This window comes from Aquila chrysaetos, chromosome 7 (genome assembly GCF_900496995.4).
Source record: "Aquila chrysaetos chrysaetos chromosome 7, bAquChr1.4, whole genome shotgun sequence".
NCBI lineage: Eukaryota > Metazoa > Chordata > Aves > Accipitriformes > Accipitridae > Aquila > Aquila chrysaetos.
In genome coordinates this window covers 15,926,161-15,947,784 of record NC_044010.1, presented here as the reverse complement: position 1 = coordinate 15,947,784, position 21,624 = coordinate 15,926,161, and the positions used below count along the sequence as shown (strand labels likewise).

General features: G+C 38.4%; 1 protein-coding gene across 9 annotated transcripts in view; it reads left to right on the top strand.

Moving 5' to 3' along the window:
- The window catches only part of POU2F1 (POU class 2 homeobox 1), a 144,747-nt gene that overhangs the window by 17,911 nt on the left and 105,212 nt on the right, over window positions 1-21,624 (top strand). The window contains exon 2 of one of the 9 annotated variants that reach the window (XM_030019579.2): window positions 9,405-9,464. The exons of 7 other annotated variants lie outside the window; for them this stretch is intronic. In XM_030019579.2, the coding sequence (XP_029875439.1) occupies window positions 9,419-9,464 (46 nt within the window). In that variant the 5' untranslated portion in view covers window positions 9,405-9,418. Of the gene's footprint in view, window positions 1-9,404; window positions 9,465-9,536; window positions 11,851-21,624 lie in introns of those variants that run through there. One more of the 9 variants, XM_041124983.1, reaches the window with a different exon arrangement.

Genomic DNA, 21,624 nt, shown 5'->3' with positions numbered 1-21,624 from the left:
TTTGGAGAAAGATATAGCAGGAAAGAACAGCTCTAGGAAAAAAATACTCTGCATATTCTCTAATCTTTATAAATAGTGCATCATGTGGGTGAACTTCATATCTATATCTATGGTGTAGTAGATATAGAGAGATACTTGCCTGGTTGTAATTGCAAAGTATTATTGAAGTAAATGCTTCTTGAGAGAAAAGTCACAAACTGTGAAGAAGTCGTCTTAGGATCAGTGGACTTACTCTTTTGTCAGTTACCTATTAATGCATGTAATTAAAAATGAGCAGTTGGAGTAAGTGCAGTGTTCGAGTAATGCAACCTCAGGATTTTAGGCAGAGATTGGCACTTCATCTGACTCCCCACATTTGTTGTGTTTCCATTGGCTTCTGCTTCTCAGATAGTGTTGATTGTTTATTTTAAACAACTTTTTTTTTTTTTTTTTTACTCAGTCTTTCATATGTAGGCAGCAACAACTAATTATAGGGTGGGGATAACAAACAGAGAAGGTTGATATCAAGTCAGACTGGAGAAAGTATCCTTGAAATGTTCTCTTTAAAACAGTTGTCCACAGCCCTTACAGCAGAGATAAACAGCATTTATTAGGCTCTGAGAGGATCACAAGGTTACATATGTGATTTCTAGGGATGATTTCAGTTCTGAGAGCATGCAGAGCATTGTGTGTGTGATGCATCCTTTTCAAGATAAAGGAAGTCCCTTTACCATCATGTTTTATTAAATGCACATACATTATAATAGTTTTGTTCTTTGATCCAGAATGAAATTAAAATCTAGGGACTATACAACTCAACTGGTTGAGCTCAGTTGGTAGGTTTGTATTTTAATTTGTGCAGTGTCTACAACAGGGAGGAGACATACAAACTTTGTAGGAAGAACATGGATGTCTGATATTTTCTGTTCCAGAACCTTTGCTTGAGTAGCCGTATTGGATTTACTTCCTTTTTATATTTAAAAAAGATATCCTGAGCACTTCGCTGTTTAAATACTGGTATGATGTGCCACTGCAGAGGCGTTTTCTTTTCATATTGCTTTCATTCAATAAGATGCGCATTTTTTCTGTATAAATGAACTCATATTCAGTAGTGCAATTGATTAATTCCCCTCCTCTTTTCTTCCTGCTGTAACACTGGCAAGCAGTTCAGTTCATCCAGGTGTCAGTGCTTTTAGTTGTGTGATCAGAATTTTCTAATGAGGGGAGGAAACTGTAAGAACTGGTTTGAAATCACTTTTCAAGTTCCAAAAAGAAAAAAGAAAGCAAAGCCATCTTAAAATTAACAGCTGGAGTATTTTATTTTATTCTTTATGGCCTTTCAGAAAGGAAAGAATAGAGATGGATTTTTTTTTTTTTTGGCTTGTACGAGTAAAACCTTACACAGCTTTCCTCCCATTTTTCTCTCATGTTCACCCCTCATCTTGATCATAGAAATGTAATTCCTCTTTTGATGACTTTCCTCTGAGGTTTGTCCTCTGTGATGCAAACTTAGTTTGGTTGACACAATCTCTGATTCTGTTCAGTTTTGCTCTTTTTTCCCCCCATGTCTCACCTTATTTTTGGTTAATAATAAATTTTAATGATCTTTTTGGAGAGATTCTTTCTCTCCACGCCGCGGCCCCCCCCCCCCCCCCCCCCCCCCCAAGCCCAAGTAAATTGAATGCAAAAATAAAGCCATGCCAAGTGGTTGCAGGGTGCTTAGGACAGAGTAGTGCCTGCACAAGGCCACTCCAGCCCACCCTGTGAATAAAAAGCTCGAGATATGTATTGCTAGGCTTCAAGTATTGTTTTCTTTTGGCAACTGGGGGGTTGGACTAGGGTTGATCATATTTAAATAATCATTTGAATATTTAAGTGTGGTCTCCTCTTTTTTTTTTTTTTTTTTTTCCCTGTGAGAACATTTCTACCAGGAGTGTCTGTAAAATTTTTTTTTTTTCTTTGCCCTCTTTCTCCTTCCCCAAACCCACGAGGCAGAAATGAGAAAGTCCTTAACCATCCAGGCTTGTAGGATCATAGATGAAAAACTTTGTATCTGAAGTGACTGGCTCCTGACCTTGCTGACCGGTTGTAAGAGTCATTGAGTCTTTTCGCATATGAGCTTGAAGAGAGTGGAAGGGTGCTTGATCAGAATACCTGGATAAGTTCTTTGCTTGAAATACATTGTTTTCTCTAAAAAGTACCAGGAGAGCTTGCTTCCAGCTACAGGATACCTGTATGCCATTTGGAGTGACTTGACTTTGTAGGCTTTAATGGAGTCCACTTGTACAACACTGGGATGTAGTGCTTCTGCTAGGCAGCTCTGATTTTTATGTAGTGAGTTATTGAGTGATTAAGGCAGATAATAGCCTTCATGTATATAGTTTATTTTCCTAAAAACAGTATTTTTGATGACTTTGAGCAGCAGCATTGATGTGTGTTCTACCTATAACTGAGTAAAAACTGTTTTGAAATGGGAATTGGGACAGGAAGCTGCATAATACCTTGTCTCACTTCTAGACACACAAAAGTTCTCCAGACACAAGTTGGTCAGATAAGGTACTGTTACAGAGACATAAGCACAGGACAAAAACTGTGCTAGCCAGACTGCTTGTAGCATTAATGCTTCCAGTGAGCAGAAACAAATGTTTGGCATACAAAGTCTTATGACTGTTTGACTTGAAAAGGTAGTCCAGGTTTGCAGTAATAAAAGCCTATTCTGTATTTATAGTGTTCTAGCAAGGAAGTTCTTTGCCCTTATAAAGTCTGTGTAGGAATAGAGAGTCTGTAAATGCATTGCAAGTTGGAATTGTAAACTGGTGGGACAGTGCAAAGCTGCAGTTGAGCACCAGAACTTACATTTGTAGTAGAAACAGATTTTCATATGCCTTTGCTGCAAAATGGGGCATTCTGATATTTAAAACAGTAATTTTGAAACACCCTTCCCTGGGTTTTTCAGACGATGGCAGTTAGATCACCTTTCAATTGAGTAGCAATTCAAAGGCACTCTCTACCTTCCTCAAATCTCAAATATGAATCTAACACCGCAAGAATGCGCTCTGCTTGTTAGAGGAGTCTTATCAGTATGGCATGCTTTAATTCAAGGTAAAACTGAATGGACAAATACTGAGAAATGATATGGCACTTCGTAACTTTCTTCCTGAGAACCCAGTTCTTGGTGCTTGCTGTTTTGTCTCAAGGTAGCCTTGGGACATCCTCATGTGCAAAGGATCATACATCAATAATCCTCATGTGCAAAGGAGAAGAAATGAGTACTCTTTCTGAACTCTTCTTCCATTTGATGGAGTGTCAGCTGTTCTGTGGAAAGACTGCTTGCCCTTATACAACAAATATTTAATGTGCTGTTTAACAGCAACTGAGGGGAAATTATATCACAAGGTAAAGAGTTGTCCTTTTATGAAGTAGCCATAGTTCCAATTACTTTCTTTCATTTCAGAACAAAAACCTGTCATTATAAAACTTAAAGACAGCTTTAGCTTCCTTCAGCACTATGAAATGAATGAGCCCAATCCAGCAACAATATTAAGTACACAGTTGCTCTTCACCTGAAAGGTGAATGTATTTTTAGCTGTAATATCTCAAATTGATTTAATGACATTGTGATAGTAACGGAGGGTCTAGGAATGCTATTATAATTCATTCATAGTTAGAAACTTATTTTTGCATGTAGATCTTGGGGAACAGCATGCCTGTTCATCAGGATTCTGATAAAACTTGAAGATCTATATGAATGAAAGAATTAAAGCTGGTACGGGGATGAATAGGGATAGTCAAAGAATCCTTTGTAGCAATGTACAACAGTACTAGCCATGAAAAGAGGCTGGATGTTATATTTTCCAAATAAGAAGTTTAGTGTGCTTGTGGAAGTCTGCCGGAAGCTGAAAAATTCAGTCTTTCAAAGGGGCATAATAAACCAAAGGTTTTAGTATTGTCTTTCTGCTTTCCAAGTCAGAGGCTTCCAGGTCTCCAAGCTGTGATCTTGGAGCCAGCAACAGAGCAGCACTGCCTATTGCAGGAGCATTGCAACTCTTGGCATCTAGCTATCATCACCAAATTTTAATTTTATTGTTGTTTAGGGATTCTTTTGTCTCAACTGAAATTACTTGAGGGCATTTATTTCATAAGTATTAGCAGATTTTCCTCTTTTCCCTGGAACAAAATTCTGCCCTGAGGTGTTGCAATTTCTTCCCTGCATTAAGGTTTCATGTGTTTACTTTGCACATATTCAGCTAAAGGTATTTCATATACATAATGTACTTGCTGTTTAAGGTTTTGAATATTGTAAGTGAGATAGGAAATAAGAAAACCAGTTCAACAGGATAAATACCACACTGTTAACTGAGGAGCAAAGAAATAAGATACAGAATATATGTTAAAAGAAATGGTTTGCAATATTGTTTTGACAACAAACTTGTGTGTTGACAGAGCAAGGGAATCTTTGAGATACTAGGTTCCATAGCAAAGTAAAACATAAAATGAAATAAAATCCTTAAAATAAGGGTTGATTACCAAGTAAAATATTAGTATGCTGCTTTTAAATATGTTAATGTGAGTAAATTCAGAGAACTGAGGCTAGGACTTCAGAGATTTTCACTGGTTTATACTGCCTCCAAATGGTATTTTAAACAAGTTTCCTAGCTTATGTGTTCCTCAGTTTCTCAAGTTGTAGGGTTTTGATTTGCTTTCACTTTCAGGTAAAAAAAAAAGAAAAAGAAACAGAAAGACAAACAAACAAAAACCAAACAAAAAGGCCATCCCTAGAACAAAGCCCCAAATAATCAAAAACTTCCCTGCCTTGTTGGGTGCTTAAGGTTTTAATGTTTGGGATGTATTATGTGATCATTAGATAAAATATACTGAATAAATGTACAGTAATCAATAATTAATTTTTTCCTTCTTCCCCTAATATTTCAATTAAGTTTTGTTTTAGTAAGTAATCCCTAACGTTGTCCCACTGATAAAAGATACTTCTGACCAGATATGGCTCAATACACAAAGGTATGTTCTTTTACCTGTCCTGCCCAAGAAATAGCAAGTGTCTTGAATTTAATTTTTAGATGCAGAGGTTTTTTTTTTTCTGTAAATCCCCAGTCTGCATTATTATTCAATATTCAATTTGTAGTTTTCACAGAGCATTATTCAAGCTACAGTAACCCTTTGCAGCATTTGGCTTTTATTGCACTGTCTGTTCAGGCTTTGGTCTTCTGATTGCTGTCAAATACCTGCATTGTGCTATTCAGTTAGCTTTGGATAGTTCTCTTAGCTATTTTGGAGCTCACTAACACTTAAAGATCACAGATGTAGTAATCCAGCACTGATGACAGGAATCTTTTTGTTTTGAATTCTCAAAAACAAGCATTAGTAAGAATAGAGAAGTATGGCTACCAAGAAAGCTTTGGCTCTGTTATGTCAGATTCCTGAGAAAGAAATGCCATACAAATACAAAAGCTATTGTAGCAGTATGCTTTTCTGACAGAATTAATAGTGAATGCTCTTAAAAGCATCTTTCGTTATTAACCCAAATCGGTTACTAATACATAGGGACAGCCAAGTGAGGAGTCACCAACAGTGCATTGCAAAATGTAAGCAATTGTCAGAAGGAGTTAAGGGATGCCTTTCCTAGGTGGCATTTGTGAACTGACTGGTATGAGCTGCAGCTTTTGTGAAGCAATAATCATGTATCTGTGATATCTTCATCAGTTGCCATTAAAATGAAGGTGATGTCAAATGTTCGCTATTGCCATCTCAGTATAGTAAAAGATCAAATAAATTGAGAGGAAATGAGTCAGTCTTTGTTTAAACACCCATTAGTGCATGGTGCACAAAGCCTTGTCATGAAGGAACTTGTTCCCTCTACTGTAGTTTCCCTTATGAGTCTCCCGGCTTCTCTAAAATAATCACGAAGGGTATTTCTCGTTGCCATGGAAGTTGTGTCATGCCAAGACAAGAGGTAGACTCTTCTGGTAGAGTAATTTTAAAGGAGGTATCAGGGAGATAGTGCTCTTCCACTACAAAAAATAGAATGTGTTGTTATCAAGACGTAGTGAAACAATATATAGTTTTTATAGCACCATTTAACTGAAGCTTTTGGATTACACTGAAGCCATAGGTCTCAAGGCTACTGTCTTTATAAGCTTCATTTGACTGTTTGGGATAAGGACTTGGTTCCTTGTTTTCCTGCGTTACCAGATTTGGGAAGCTTACGTAAACTCCTCAGCAGAAATTGAGACTACTCAACAAGTTGTACTCTATATGGGCCAAACCTTACCTTATTTGGGATACAGAAGTGCTATCCAATCCTATATTTGTGTAAGCAGTAGTGTATCTCTCATTCAAACAATAGGTTCTCTTTTTCCAACAGCAGCAGCTGCTGTGAGAGAAAGATGGGGAGGCTGAAAAAAAAAAAGGCAGGGTTTACAACTCATGAAGCTGAAGGTGGGTGGCACTCTTGGCTTAGGGAGAGCTGATACAGCAACTGCTCTGTGGACTTCTACTTACTTAGTAGCAAGTCTATCTCTGGATAAGAATATGCATATAAGAAAAGCTGAGCTGCCTAGGCAGTATTTCTTTCTTTAAGAGACATTCTTACCTTATGGAAGAAGTTGCAAAGATGGGAATAGCCATTGACCACTTGTTGGACCACACTGTTTTGATATTGACTTTTGAACTGACAAATCTTGGAAGAAGAAAAAACTAAACTGACTTAATATTGCTGCAGAATCCCATGATCATTCAGGACTTGCTAATTAACAAAATGACAGAAAATGGAAGCAGGTAGAGCAAGTGTAAGTATGCTTCTGTTCAACTGCAAAAATGGCAGATCATATCCCCCAAATCTGCCTCCATGGAATGTACTGTTTTATAAAAGTGTAGTGAGAGTGGGTGGAAAAGGCATGCATGTATACTGGCTATCAGATAAACTCAGTTTGATATGGGCATGTATATAAATATCTAGGGGTACTAAAGGTAAGCAGTGATAGAATTTGTCATGTTACAGAGTCTTGTACCAACCAAGTTGAGGGTTTTGGATTTTGGAATTTAATGAAGATGTAATTTCTTATTTTTTCTCTTGATGGTCTTTTTTTGAGAGTGGGTTTTATCTATACTATGGCTCCTATAAGCACACCGGCTCTTAAATCCTGCAGAAATGTTACGTCTAGTGCAGTTTCACATTACAGTTTATCTGATATCTGGCCCCTGCTTAAGGAGATCCTCTTGCCTTTGCCCGTTAGTTTTTATACCTTTCCTCCCCAAGTGTTTTGTGTTGTAATAGAGCAATTAAAATATAGCTGGTTTAATTTACTGATTGAATGGAAATCTATCACTCTTTTCATGGTTGGTTTTCCTCCACATCAGCTAGGGGAACTAACTCCCCTGGTGGCACATAGTAACTGTCTGACAGAGGGAAGCAATGGGAGCATTTGCTCTTTGGGGAAATCTTGTCCCTTCACATCATATTTGTGCAGCTAACTTGCAGCCTGGCTTATCTGTTTTGGTGAAGTGTGGCACCAGTATGATGCCCTTAGTTCTGTGGTGATTTTTTTTTTTTTTTTTTTTTTTAAAGTGACACAAGTGTGGGTTGCTGCCAAACAGGGAGGATCTCATGTTTCCATCCCCATCCAGTATTCCTTTTATTTGTGCTGCCACCCGCCCACCACCAAGCTTCTGCTAGATTGATTCTTGCTGCCACTTGCTAGGCAAGTGCAGTGGTAAAGTCAAGTGTACAGGTGCATCAGGAGAGGATGGAAAGTCAAGAACTTTGCGTAATAACCTGTATTTACTTCAGTTTAGAACAGTGCTGTTTCTAGTCTGCCTGAGGTTCTCTCTAAAGAAGCAATCTGATATTAGTAAGGTATCTTTGGAATGAAGAAATATTTTGCCTGATTGCTTCCAGTTCTGGTTTGATTTTGTAGTTTTTCTACAGACACTAGTAGGAAGCCTAGAGTTCATACTTGTTCATCTTCTTGGTGCTGTGGTTTGATTAGGAAATAATATCAGAACAGTAAAAAGAAGATGAGAATATGGAGGGATTATTATTATGCTTATTATTAGGGTTTTTTTACTTCTTACCATGAGTCTAGTGTAGCCCTGAAATCTGATGTATCTTAAAGTAAAATAAAAAAATCGGAGCAATTACCTGTTTTTGGTAGCATGGCAACATTTCTGGAGACATTCTCTGAAGTATTCCCAGTGGACATGCACAATTAAGGGAAGTAAGTAGTTTAAGATAGAATACATAATCTACATAGTGACTTCAAGAATAGAAAGCCTCTAAGTAGACAGGTGATTGCTGTGCACATCACAGGAGGAAGACTGTGTGAAAGCTATTTATACAATATGCATATTCCCTGTCTGAAAGCTAAGTGAGCATATGCCTGGAAGCTGCCCTAACAGAATAAACAGATGAGATTTCTTTTTAACTTTGAAATAATACAGCTGCTGCTTCCAGTCAGTGTCATAATGAATGACTACTTCTCTTTTGTGATCTGTGTGCTGGATTAATGTAGTATATTTTATTTGGGTTGCTTTATGCACTATTTCTCAATGACTGGTTCAGGTGTGGTATATGACTATACTCTGCTTGTTGCCCCAAATATTAAGTGATAGTTGCACTCTAGAAGTGTCTTTTCTTCAGAAGCTGTGCTTGACACCTTGTTCTCCAGTGTGCATGTGATAAAATGATTCGGGACCAGTCTACTGAAGGAGTGGTTTGACTCTTCTGTCAGTCAATACCATCATGATAGGTATTGTTTGTCCAGCATTTGGTATTTTCTATCCATATACTTGAAATGTTCTGCTGCATAAAGCTAGTTTTTCATCTTTCTTTTGGCTGAGAATTGTCAGAAGCTGGTTGTTGGGACTATTAGGCTTAAGCTAGAAGAAAGGTTTCATACAAATTGAATCTCTTATTGCAGGAAAGAATTAATTTTTAACTTCGTTTCTTAAGTGGTGGTGTGTCTTTTTTTCTAGTTGCCTGATTAACTTTCTCATCTTTTGGTTGATTTTGACAGAAAGGCAGATATGTTTAGAAAATTTCCTGCAAGTTCCATAAAAATGAGCCAGGGAAGGGGAGGGATCCTAGGAATGCTGTGAGAAGACAGTAAGATGGTCCCTTGTTACAGGCACTGAAGTGTTAACATATATAAATCCATCCTTAAAAATGTCCCAAACATAAGCTTTCGTCAAACACAGTATATGAAAACTTAGCAGACAAGCCAGTGTTCACAGAATGGCATGTTTAAGATGGTCAAAACTCTGGGGTTTGGCAGAATAAAAGTAATTTTAACATGTTTGTATATGGTTTTGTTTGGTTTTTTTGTTTGTTTGTTTGGGTTTTTTTAAAATATATGAGAATTCTCAGAAACAGCCAGAATTCTCTGTAGTCACTAATATATTTGCTTTGCCAGCTGTAGGAGCTTAAATGCTGTCCAGCATCACCAGATACTTGTGGCTGCAGTACTCTTCAGGTATGTGTAAGATTTTTGGGTGGCAAAGGTAAACCTCCTCTTGCAAAGAAAAAAGTATGGGGGCAAACAAGTTCCAAGAGAAGGCAGCAGAATCTTTGGATTCAACTTCTCTACACTTACCCAAAGTTATGTTAGTAATGGTCTCAAATATTTTACATTTCTATAATTAGTACATCAGAACTATTCCAGTGCTGTCTGCTTTATATGGCTGTAACGCTGTCAGTATTCAAAGTGTTTTGTAAATTTAATTAATACTCAAAGACACTCCTGGTGCACAAAACGGATTGAATTTTTATCTTCAATTACTTAAATTGCTTCCATCTTTTTAGCTTCTACTCAGTACCTGTAATCTGAAATACATTTAGTCTAGCTTGTAAAGTTGATGTAATAGGTACAGGTTCTGTAAATCTTTCTAGTGTAATTCCCCCAAATTTGAAAAAAAACCAAACCAAAACAAAAACCCAACAACCCCCAAAACCAAACAAAACCAAATTACTTCAGAAAACAGAGTTCTTAATCATAGAAAGCAAGCTTGTGATAAACATTTCTACCAATTTTATTTCATGGTGTTTCCCAGGTTACCTTACAGGTAGCATAATAGGTTATAAATATGCTGCCACTGTGAGACAAACCTCTTCATAAAGCATAATGGCAACTAAATTCTGCTATGTCAGTGGCTGAACTGGCAACTGCTGGAGGCTTATTTGCTTGTCAGTTTATAAGCATGCATTTTTGTATAATTTGCATAGTCTGATTGTGCCTTTGGACTTTTAAATAAAATTAATCTTGCGCAGGCTCATTAAAATACATATCCTTAAAAATGGATGTACTTTATAGTCCTATTTGAAAAAGGAAGAAATATGTTTGAAGTTATGGAATTGATTTAAAAATTTTGATTTTTTTGGGTACCTTTTTTGTTCAGATGAAGAAAAGATCTGTTCTCTAATTAGAATAGTCAAGTAATGAAAAGAGCATTATCAAGTAGGAAAGTTACATTATGGATTTACTGTTACTTTCTGCACTCTGGAAATATTGTGCTGGAGGTAGATGCTTATGTTGTCAGAATATGTAAATCAGGAAGGAGATAGGTTAATTATCGATAAGGGGACAACTTAAGATCCTTATGCTTTAAAAATCTGTTATTGAATTAACTTTAATTTATTGTGATATTGACACATAAATCTCTCTATTTTGTAGTCTCATGTTTTATTATGAATACTATTGGCAAACATTTTCAGTATATACATCATAGATAAAAATCCACAGAGGAATATATAAATGATGTGTAAGTAGTTGATGCACCGTATTGAGGTGAGGAGGTGGTCTAGCACACAGAAAAAGATGCTTGAGAAAAGTGCAGTCTGCAGTTATGAATTATTTCATATGAATATTGCCTATGGCATGGATATTTAAAGAGGGTGAAAAGCCGTATATATTACGTGAACTAATATTAACTGCTGTTAGCGAGCTATCACAGCATGCTCAAGCAATTCAGAGAGGAGGGGACTGAACTTGAGCCTGTCTCGGATACACCCTAATGTTTTTTTCTTTAGATAACCAAGTTCAAGCCACTTCGTCTTTTGAAGAATTAATGTGTGTTGATTGTTGTAAGTAACGATAAAGAGTTTTTCAGGAAGTGCTGATTTCGAACAGTTTGCATAGAGCAGCCTCACATTGCACCGGAGGGATCCAGTTGGTACTCACTCAGCTGTGAGCTGGCCCCCCAGATGGCGCTGGCTGTGGTGATGCTCTCCTGCTGCTGTCCGAGCAGGAATCACTGGGCTGGGAATTCTGATGGGGCTGTACAGAAAATGTATGTTCAGGTGACTGCTGGAAGCCAGATGTTTTTGATAAGGTTTTGATAAATGTATTGGGATCCATTGAGAATAAGATTTAACATGAAAATAAATAAAAAGCACCCAGGGGAGTAATTCTATTTTATGTATATTCCTTAGCTCAGATAGATAATTTTTTTTTTTTTTAATTTTTGTTCTATTCCTTTCTTCTAGCTTTCTTAATAAGAGCATTGGACAATTTATCCCCATGATGAAATTATATGAAATGTTTTCTGCCCTTTTTTTGAATCTAAAACCTTCAGCAATGCATACAGCACAACTGAATTTTCAAAGGAAAACTCTTTGAAGTCCTTTTTTCTTTTTTCTTTCTTTGTGTCTCTGTCTCCCCCTTTCTCCATCTCTCCCCCCTCCTTCTCTCTGTCTGTCAAGTTCAAGAGCAGCTCAGATGCCATGAATTAAGTGAAGCACAAAAGGGGAAAAGGAGACCCTTTTGAAGAACAAAGGCCTCCCATTAGGCTGCCGTGTTCTTTCTCTGACCAAAATTGCTCCCTACATGGTTTTTATTGCTGTCCACATGCTTGGCACATAAGGTAAATACAGTAGGACCCTCGTTACCTCACACTCTCTCTTCCTCTTCCCTCTTCAATAAATGTTTTGTCTCTTTGATGTCCCTAGTAATTCTTATACTGATTGTTCCCACCCTCATAAAAGCCCCAGGGGTAGTCATGGTGGTGGATAGCATTAGATACTGTGTAAATGCTTCCAGAAAAGAAGACAAACTGCAGCCAAAGAATTTATTTCAGGTGGAAGAAAACGGGAAGGAAATACAGATGTTTTCTTTTCTTCTCAACATGTTGCCTCTGTGCCCCAGCTACACTTACATACCTCAGGGAAGTTCATAATTTCTTCCTGTTTCTTTCAAAAACAAGCAAGGAAATAGGGCTAAATCAGAGTTATGAGGAAATGTTTGCCACAAGACTTTAAAGCTATAGAAATCTTCTCTTAAGCCTTCTTGATTATTTATTTTTCTCTGTTTTGGACAGGTATCTGTTCCAGAGTTCGGGTGAAAAGTACCAGCTATGGGTCAGACCTAGATAGGTTTAAAATGTGAACTTTGTAGTGTGCACCTTTTTAAAAATAAATCAGACAGGCTCTTCTTACTAAAGAGAAGCAAAATAGCACTGAAATGTAAGCATGCATATAAAAAACTGAAACCAGTGTAAAACATTGTATCTTAAACCTAAAATTGCAACTAAACTTTTTAGTACTTAAATGACAAAATTTGCTAATAGTTTAAAGGTCATCTTTTGGGGAGTTGATTTTTATGGCAGAATCTTGAAAGGTGGAAATAATTGATGTGGGATAGCATAACTCATGCCTAAGTTGTCTGGAAATTGTGAAGCAAAGAGGTATTTCTTGGAATTTGGAATTTATGTTCTCTCAACTTCTACTTCTTTCCAAATTATTTTCAAGGATACGTATTTGGTTTGGTATTTGTGCTTGCTTTCATCTTCTAGTTCTGCATTTTCACTGACATGAAGTATTTCTATTAGCTTGTGTAACGCAGTTAAATATGTAATGATTAACAGAAAATGCCCCGCTATTTTTATTTTTGGCACTGCTTCTTAATGCTACCACCTCACCTCCTGGAGTATATGCTTTTATAAGCATATACTGTTATGAAAATAGTAATTCCAGAGAAAATGTCAACAAGGCTACTTAAAGAAATAACAATGACTCTTATCAGTCTATTTTGTAGATCACAAGGCAAGTAAAATCCACCTTGAAATCTGGCTTTTCATGGCAAGGTGGATTTTTTTTTTTTTCCCCTGTTGATCATGTTGCATAAGAAATTTCATAATAAATGTTATTGATTGTAATCAGTCAAATTTTTCTTCACTCCGTGTGAGCAAGGTTTTACACCCCCCCTTCCCTGCAAAGGAATTAAACTCACTTTCCCATCCACCTGTAATTGGCCAGCTTAGCTGTGTGGGGAGGGAGGTGATGCTGGCATTTAATGAACTTTCAGTATAATTGGCTTATTTTATGCAAGAATGGATTGTCTAAAATGGAATCTAACTTGAGGTGTTCTGGTAGAATACTGTGTGAGTGGCAGTAGTACATCTACTTGTGGTAGATGTGGATGCTGTGATTAATGGCAGTGGCTACAGCTGCCTGAGTATGGAAGATGAACCTTTGTTCTGTCGTCCCCCTCCCCCTTACCATGCACCATTTGTCATGTAGCCTCTCCTGTTGTCATTTAACCTATGTCGTCTTAGTCCATCATGGAGCTGTACCTGTAGTCATCTTCCCCAGCCTCGCAAATCTGAGCCAAACTCTGCCTCCCCACCTGCCTGCAGGGATGTTCTGTTCACTGATCAGAGCAATCTTCAGCTGATACTGGGAGCAGATCTTCATCCTGGTCCTGAGCAGCAAATGTAGGTCTCAGCTGTGCCAGGATGGTTGCGGCAGCTGCTGGAAGTAGAACAGTGTGTGAGGAGATGCAGCTGCCACATCCATGGTTCAGCTACAGCAACTGTTGATTAGTGTTAACTGCCAATCACTAGCATGGAGATGCTTTTGTTGGGAATTGTGCTGTATACTGAGTGTAATGCACCTACCACCACTGCCAAGTCTGTGAACCACTGGACTAAAAGCCTCCATGTTGGGTAGAATAAGAGGAAGAGTTTCTGAGGTAGGTGGGGCTGTATCATGCAATTTAGCAATATGATTTTAATACTACTTGAAAGTTCTATAAAGATGAAAAGGAGCTTATGTATAAATACATTTTACCAACACAATAAACAGTGAGTGACAGCTAATGCATATTTCTTCCAACACTAATAGGAGAATAATTTTCCCAGGAATATCTTGTTGATAACTTGTGTTTTTAAATTCCATCAGGTTATATTGTTCCTCATCTTTTTTCTTTAAGAACACGTAACGTACACCCGGAAGAGACCACTGTGAATTTTCAATCATATGTCTGCACAAAACAGACTTAGGGCCTGAATTTTGAGTTTTATTTGGTAATTTCTGTATAAGACTAGTGACATAGTAGAAGTAAAGACTTTTAGTGGCTTCCATTGAAGACTTATTGAAATAAGTAATGAAAGAACATACTAGTTAAGAGGCTTAGTTTTAACTACTTGAAACTGTGTTTCTTTGCTTACATAGGAACTACAAATTTTCAACAATAGTACCTAGTGCCTTGAGGCAGAGCCCTGCAATGGAAAACACTTATTACTACTCTTAAAATAAGCTGAACATTTTTAAGTAGTCGTGATGTCTTCAGAATGATTTTACACCACCATGTTGGCACTTGCAAAAACAAATTTCCATTGAGATCCATGCCACAGCTTCAAAAAGCACTGAGTCTGACATGCAGAGGTAGGAATCTTTAAACCAGCTGAAATACACATAAATCTGCTCTTGTGAAGGGTTGTGGGCATGGGACTAGTGGAACTGCAGGTTTCCAGATAAAAATTTAGATGACTTTGAGTCTTAACACTATACTCCAAGACTGTGGTGCATGAGAGATCCTGTTCTTCCTGCCCTGAGATGTGTACTTCTGCCAACTCTGTTATTATTTGCCTCTGAGCTGGTATGGCTGAAATGTATCCTACAAGAAAAGAAGAATCCTATTCAGTTAGAGCAGCAAGATGATCTTGCCCTCTTCATGACAACATAGTCCCTCAAGTTGAGATGGAGGAGGGAAAGGATCAACTGTTCAAATGGCAGCCCTCATTCCTGAGCCAATGGTGAGGTCACAGCGTGCCCTCAGCAGGTGGCTATGCTGTCACCAAATGCCTCTCTGGTCTCCATGCCAGCTTTTTGACCTAAACTCCTGAGACTCCCTGGAAGAGACTTCTTTTAAAAGAAGTTTTTGGTTTTTTAATTTGAGCACAGCTCTTGCGAAGATTGTCGCTTTGCCACTACGTTTTCAAGATCTCAGCATTCTTGTATTGTCTGTGATATCCTGAATGTTCCTTAGTACGAGTGCCAAGCCACCATATGCGACTGAGCCCTACAGACTGAATGTTTGCTACTTTGCTTAAGAAGGTTTTCTGTATCTAAAACTTCCTCCTGTAGTGTGAAAATGGAATTTATTTTTTTTGCACTGATGCTGCCAGAAGTTTCTCAGGTTTGTCTTAATTTTGAACTCTTAGTCATTTAGGAAAGGCTTGCTTATCAAACCTCTGAAATGCTAGGTTGGTTATTCTAGTCATTGAGATTCTCAAGGAGTCGGTCTAGGGTAAGTGGTCCATTACATCATCTGCTCCTTCCCAAAGGGCTAATATTTCTTATTAGATTCCTAGTAGAGCTTTGAAGCTGTACAACTACTCTCATCCTCATTACACAAAATGTAAAATTTATTGAGTTAAAACAAATACAATCTTCTGCTTTTTTATTCTTTGGTTTGCAGACAACAATAAGCAAGACTCCATGCACTTTGAACTGTAGCTAGCATTCTGAGTTCTCTGCCATGGGAATGGGCTCTCTTTCACTAGCTTGTTTTAGGTTATAATATGGAGGTTATTCTTTTTATGTTTAATTTCCTTGTTTCTTGTATTTAGCATTTTTTTCAGGCAGCAGCATAAAATAAAAACTTTTGAAAAAAGATTGTGTTGCATGTTGGATTTTGAACACTAAGTAAAACTTCCAATGTTTATTGCCATTCTGCTGTGTGTTAAATCAATCTCATATCAGGCTTGTGAAGAGGAGGTTTTGTGTACTGATACCTGATGTTTTCCTTTCTAAGGGCAAACCAAAATGTTAAATTAATTAGAAATTGGTGTAGCAAAATCTGTTCAACCACATTCAGTATAATCCTCTTTGGTGGGTGAATTTTTCAGTCTATAGTGGTTTAGGATAGGGCTACCTGTCTGTTTGGCTGTGATAGTGTGGTCTATCTTGACTGGGCATTAGAAGACAGGACTTCACATACAAACAGATTACCTTATGGTAACCACTTACTCTGAAGGGCATACAGTAACTGTCTGTGTATAAGAATGCTCAACACCTTTTTGACCTTTTGACTGTAATCTGCTTTTATTAAGGACAAAGCTAATCTGAATTATTTCATACAGCTGCAAGCACTCAGCTATTTAACACAGGTTATTGACACACTTTAACTTGTGGTGCTGGAGACTTGGCTTTTTTTTGCATACCATCCCCTGGACAAAAGAATCGCTGTATTTTTCCATGTGTTTCTGTTTCTAGAGGCATCAGGAATATGAAGACAGGTTCATCACCTTGACTGGGCATGGGAGTGCTGGCTTCTGCCCCAGCTCTGTGGGTTTTTTGGTGGTTTTGTTTGTTTTGGTGGTGGGTTTTTTTGTTTGTGTGTTTTGGTTTGGTTTTTTTTTCTTTTCTTTCCCTGGGTGACCTTGGTCAAGCTGTTTCATTATAGCATCCCTTTCTTCTTTGCATACCGACCCTCCCCTCCCCCCTTTTATTGTTTGAGATAGAGACAGCGGCAACCAGTTCTGGAGCTTTTGGACATAACTGATAAAATTAGTCTTGATTTATTCTTGTCAGTTTGGGTTCTTTTGTTTCTGGTCACTTGGCTATCTGATCTCAATAGTACTTGGCCATGTTTTTTATGTCTGAGTGGTCTCTAAAAATTATAGCAATGCACAATCAGCCATCCCAATTCAGATTACTGGCATCAAATCATAGAATCATTGAGGTTGGAAAAGACCTTCAAGATCATCAAGTCCAACCATCAACCATGCCCACTAAACCATGTCCTGAAGTACCTTATCTACTCGCTTTTTGAATACCTCCAGGGATGGTGACTCAACCACTTCCCTGGGCAGCCTCTTCCAATGTCTGACAACCCTCTCAGTAAAAAAATTTTTCCTAATATCTAACCTAAATCTCCCTTGCCTCAACTTGAGGCCATTTCCTCTCATCCTATCTCCAGCCACTTGACAGAAGAGATCAGCACTCACCTCACTACAACCCCCCTTCAGGTAGTTGTAGAGAGCAATAAGGTCTCCCCGCAGCCTCCTCTTTTTCTAGACTAAACAGCCCCAGCTCCCTCAGCCACTCCTCCTAAGACTTGTGCTCCAGGCCCCTCACCAACTTGGTTGCCCTTCTCTGGACACGCTCCAGCACCTCCATGTCTTTCCTGTAGTGAGGGGCCCAAAACTGAACACAGTACTCGAGGTGCGGCCTCACCAGTGCCCAGTACAGGGGAACAATCACCTCCCTGCTCCTGCTGGCCACACTATTTCTGATACAAGCCAGGATGCCGTTGGCCTTCTTGGCCACCTGGGCACACTGCTGGCTCGTATTGAGCTGGCTGTCAACCAGCACCCCCAGGTCTTTCTCTGCCGGGCAGCTTTCCAGCCACTCTTCCCCAAGCCTGTAGCGCTGCATGTGCTGTGACCAAAGTGCAGGACCCGGCACTTGGCCTTGTTGAACTTCATACGATTGGCCTCAGCCCATCGATCCAGCCTGTCCAGATTCCTCTGTAGAGCCTCCCTACCCTCGAGCGGATGGACCCTGCCTCCCAACTTGGTGTCATCTGCAAACTTGCTGAGGGTGCACTCAATCCCCTCATCCAAATCATTGATGAAGATATTAAACAGAACAGGGCCCAACACTGAACCCTGAGGAACACCACTTGTGACCCGCTGCCAACTGGATTGCACCCCATTCACCACAACCCTCTGCACTTGTCCATCCAGCCAGTTTTTCACCCAGCAAAAAGTACACTTATCCAGGGAACTGTTCTGAAGATTGCATGCCTTGTTTTGAAGTGAAACATACAGATGTTGCTTCTTCCACAAAAACTCACCCCAACCTAATCCACAAACACAAAAAACCCCAAACAACAACAGAAACAACCCCCCCTGCTATACCAAAAAACTCCACCAACTCTAATTCTTCGTCTTTGAAGTTTTTTTTCCTTATCTATTCTCACTGACACATTCTAGGTTATTCTTACTCATTACAACCTATATGATTTCACCACCCTTCCAGTTTTTTCATGCTGCACATCTGAATGTAGAGATTTTTAAAGATTTACCTTGCATTCAGAACTATTTCTAGCTGATCTTCTCTGTTCTGGGACTGGAATGAAGCCACATGTCTCTGGTTTAGATCATTGTCACTGCAGCTGCAGTACCTGAGAGCCTCATGATCTTTCCTCACAATATCCTGTGAGGCAGGAAGGATTTTTACAGATAATAAACTGAGGCACTAAGGGCAAGTCTTTAAAGATATTTAAATATGGTACTTCTCTCTTGTTGTGGAATTACCTTATTAAAGGTACCATCAGGGTCAAATTGGTGCCTATCTCTTGTGGATTTTCTCATGACTTGCCCATATGTTAGAAATGGGGAAGTCCGAAACCAGGTCTCCTATGCCCAAAGTTAATACAGTGAGCATTGTATTTTTTTTAATTTCTTAATAGATCAGGATTTTAATCTTCTAGGAATATTAACCCTTCCATTAGAATTTATTGCTAAAAGCAGCAGTAGTAGCAAAGAAAGCCATGAAGCCTATATTCTGATTAGATATCTTCCTCTTTCTGCTTACCACGACACAATAGTCTTTCCAGATAGGATGGGACTCCTGCCATATTCTAAACTCCTTTAACTTGGATCCTTCCTTCTGTATGTATCTCCCTGCTTATATTTCATTTTTGGACCGGGAGTCTATTGTGCTGGTTTTTGGATGTGTGTGTAGTGTTAGAATTCAGGGTGTCTACACTTTGCTCTAAGAAAATTTTTCTCCATTCTCAGGAGAAGATTTTAGATGTGGAGCACTTAAAATGTAGCCCAAAGCTGTTGCCTAGAGAGATGTAAGGTGTCTTCACTTATCTGTTCTCCATGGTTTACATTTAGGGAACACCCTCCTCCCACACTTTTTCTAAATTATACATATTTGTATGATTGTATATTGTAATGTTGTGTTGAAGTAACTATTGGTATTCTTGGTGAGGTCTAGAGACTTGTATAGATGACTTTCACACTTCGGAGCTGCTGCGTGGAATTCACTGTCTAGGATTAAGGATTGTGATCCTGGATTCCCTTTCTGGGCATAGTACCGACATTGGAAGAGAATAGTCCTGCAGTATGCAATTTTACTTTAAAGTCTCATGGATATCTTCCATATCCATACTTGGAGAGCTTAATTAACAGAACTAATTACCATTCCAGATAGATCTACATTTCCCAATGTGCATTAACATACCGTTTAGGAAAGTAGAAAGGAAATGAAGCTGTCATGTTTGTGTCTGCTTATCAGCTGTTAAATCTAAATGCTCAGCTCTCCATGGGAGTTATGGGCATGGCCCGAACAATTCTTTTCCCCAGAAGGCATAATTTTCTCAGCTGAGAGAACACAGGTTTCCTAAACAGAGAATCACTGCTGACAATCCACTTAAAAAAATTATAGTTAGTGAGTAAAAACCCCTGTCCTCTGGCTTAGCGGCACACACTGAACGCGGGCGTCATCCTAGGCAACTGAAAAGTAGTGTTCACGGTTGTGCTTGCCTTTAGGAGAAATACGTATGCTTTCTTCTTGCAGCCCTTTCTGAGAGGCCAGTCTGCTTTTTCTTTTGCTTGCCTTGTAGCCAGAGCGCGGCTTGCTTTGTCTTCCTTCGGAAAATTGCTGCTGCTGTTGGCTGTGCGGGTTTGTTCTGTGAACGCAGACTGGGAGTCTCGGGAGGAGAGAGAGACTTGCAGTTCTAATCTCTCCTTGCCTTGCCTCTGGTCAGGCAGCCGATTGTTTTTCTGGTTTTGTTCCTCCGGGTGGCATCTGTCTTCAGGAAAAATTTTCTTACAGCAAAGTGTAGACTGCTGAACTGTGGCTGTCTCAGTATTCCTGTTTCTGACTGCTATGCTGAATTAATTATGTGAGCAGTTATGATGTAGGTGCTTGAAATGTTTGTGGCTGTTCAAAATGGAAGGGTTGCTCTTAAATGAAATTATTTCTCTTCCTCTGCAGCCTTTTTTTGTTTGTTTTTACTTTACTCTTTTTTACTTTTTCCTGAATAAAAGATTTCGTATTTCAAATGTATAAAAATTGGGTTTGTGCCACTTGGGATGCCTTTCCTATTTGTTAATGTCTTTTGTGATCTTATTGTCAGCATTAGAAGTGGTTCACATGCCTATACAGCATTTCACTCCCATCTTTTAAGCTTTACCTCACCTTAACTTTCTAGTTGTATATTCTTGTTTAATACTAATCAACTGTTTCTTTGTTGTTCAACAAGCTATACTTCAGCTCTCTATAATTGACTCAGTATTACCTGAAGATTTCTCTTAAATAACTGTTTTAAAGGACTGGAAAACAGCGTTCTTTAAAAGATTGGATTAAAATTACTTGATGTACAAAATTAAAAATGTGAACCATGTGGCTGTACACAATGTTGCAAGATCAGCATGAACCTGACAGAGTTTAGAAGGGATTCTGCTCTTGCTAGGTGAAGACTTGAACAAATACATGGCACTTGCAGTGTTTCCCCAAAGGCCAAAAGAAATGAATTCTCTCAAATCAGAATGTGATTTCTCTGGAAAAGTTTGCTCTACTGAGAACACCTTCTCAGCATCTCCTGGGACTTGAGCCATAAGGTCTTTGGTTCAAAGCAAGCTGGAGTTTGCACAGGGCAAGGGTAGAGAAAAAATTAATCTAGTGAAGACTGCAGAGCTCTGTTATCTTGTGTTTCGTGGAGAAAATGTGCATATGTGGTTGTATTCTGTGCTAGCTGAGTTATTGTTTTCTATTGAAATATTCTGGTATTATAATAAGGGGAGAGCTTTAAATGTTCACTTTTTTTTGTTGTTTCATTTTTAAGAAATTAAGGTTTTGTGGGCTGGTATAGTGATTTATGCCATTCATACCTGTAAAACTGAAGTTTTTCATAATATAAAATTCAACTTATGTAATGGCAAACAATATTCCAAATACGAAACAAATGTGTTAACAGTTGGACTCGATGATCTTAAAGGTATTTTCTAACCTAAAAGGTTCTATGATTCTATGATTCTATTGCTTTGCCTACAGTAAGCTACTGAGATGCTTCTGCTCAACAGTTTTACTAGTCTGTGGTAGAGTAAAGTTAACAGGTAGTCAGAACCTACTTAGGTGTTAAACAAAAAAGTAGCATCACTTTTACGCTCTCTTTTTGTTCTTAGGGAAATCATGACTAAAGACACAAGTTAAAAGTATGCTGTATACAAATGGGCAAAATGCTATTAAAATAATAGAAATATTTCTTAATGTTTACTGGTGCCTAAAATATACAGTGTAATGTATTGTAGTTTGCCTTCTCAGGTAACAACTGTATTTTTTCAGGTGAAAATTGAACACAGCTGAACTGTTGTGCAGCAGATACTTAAAGCATT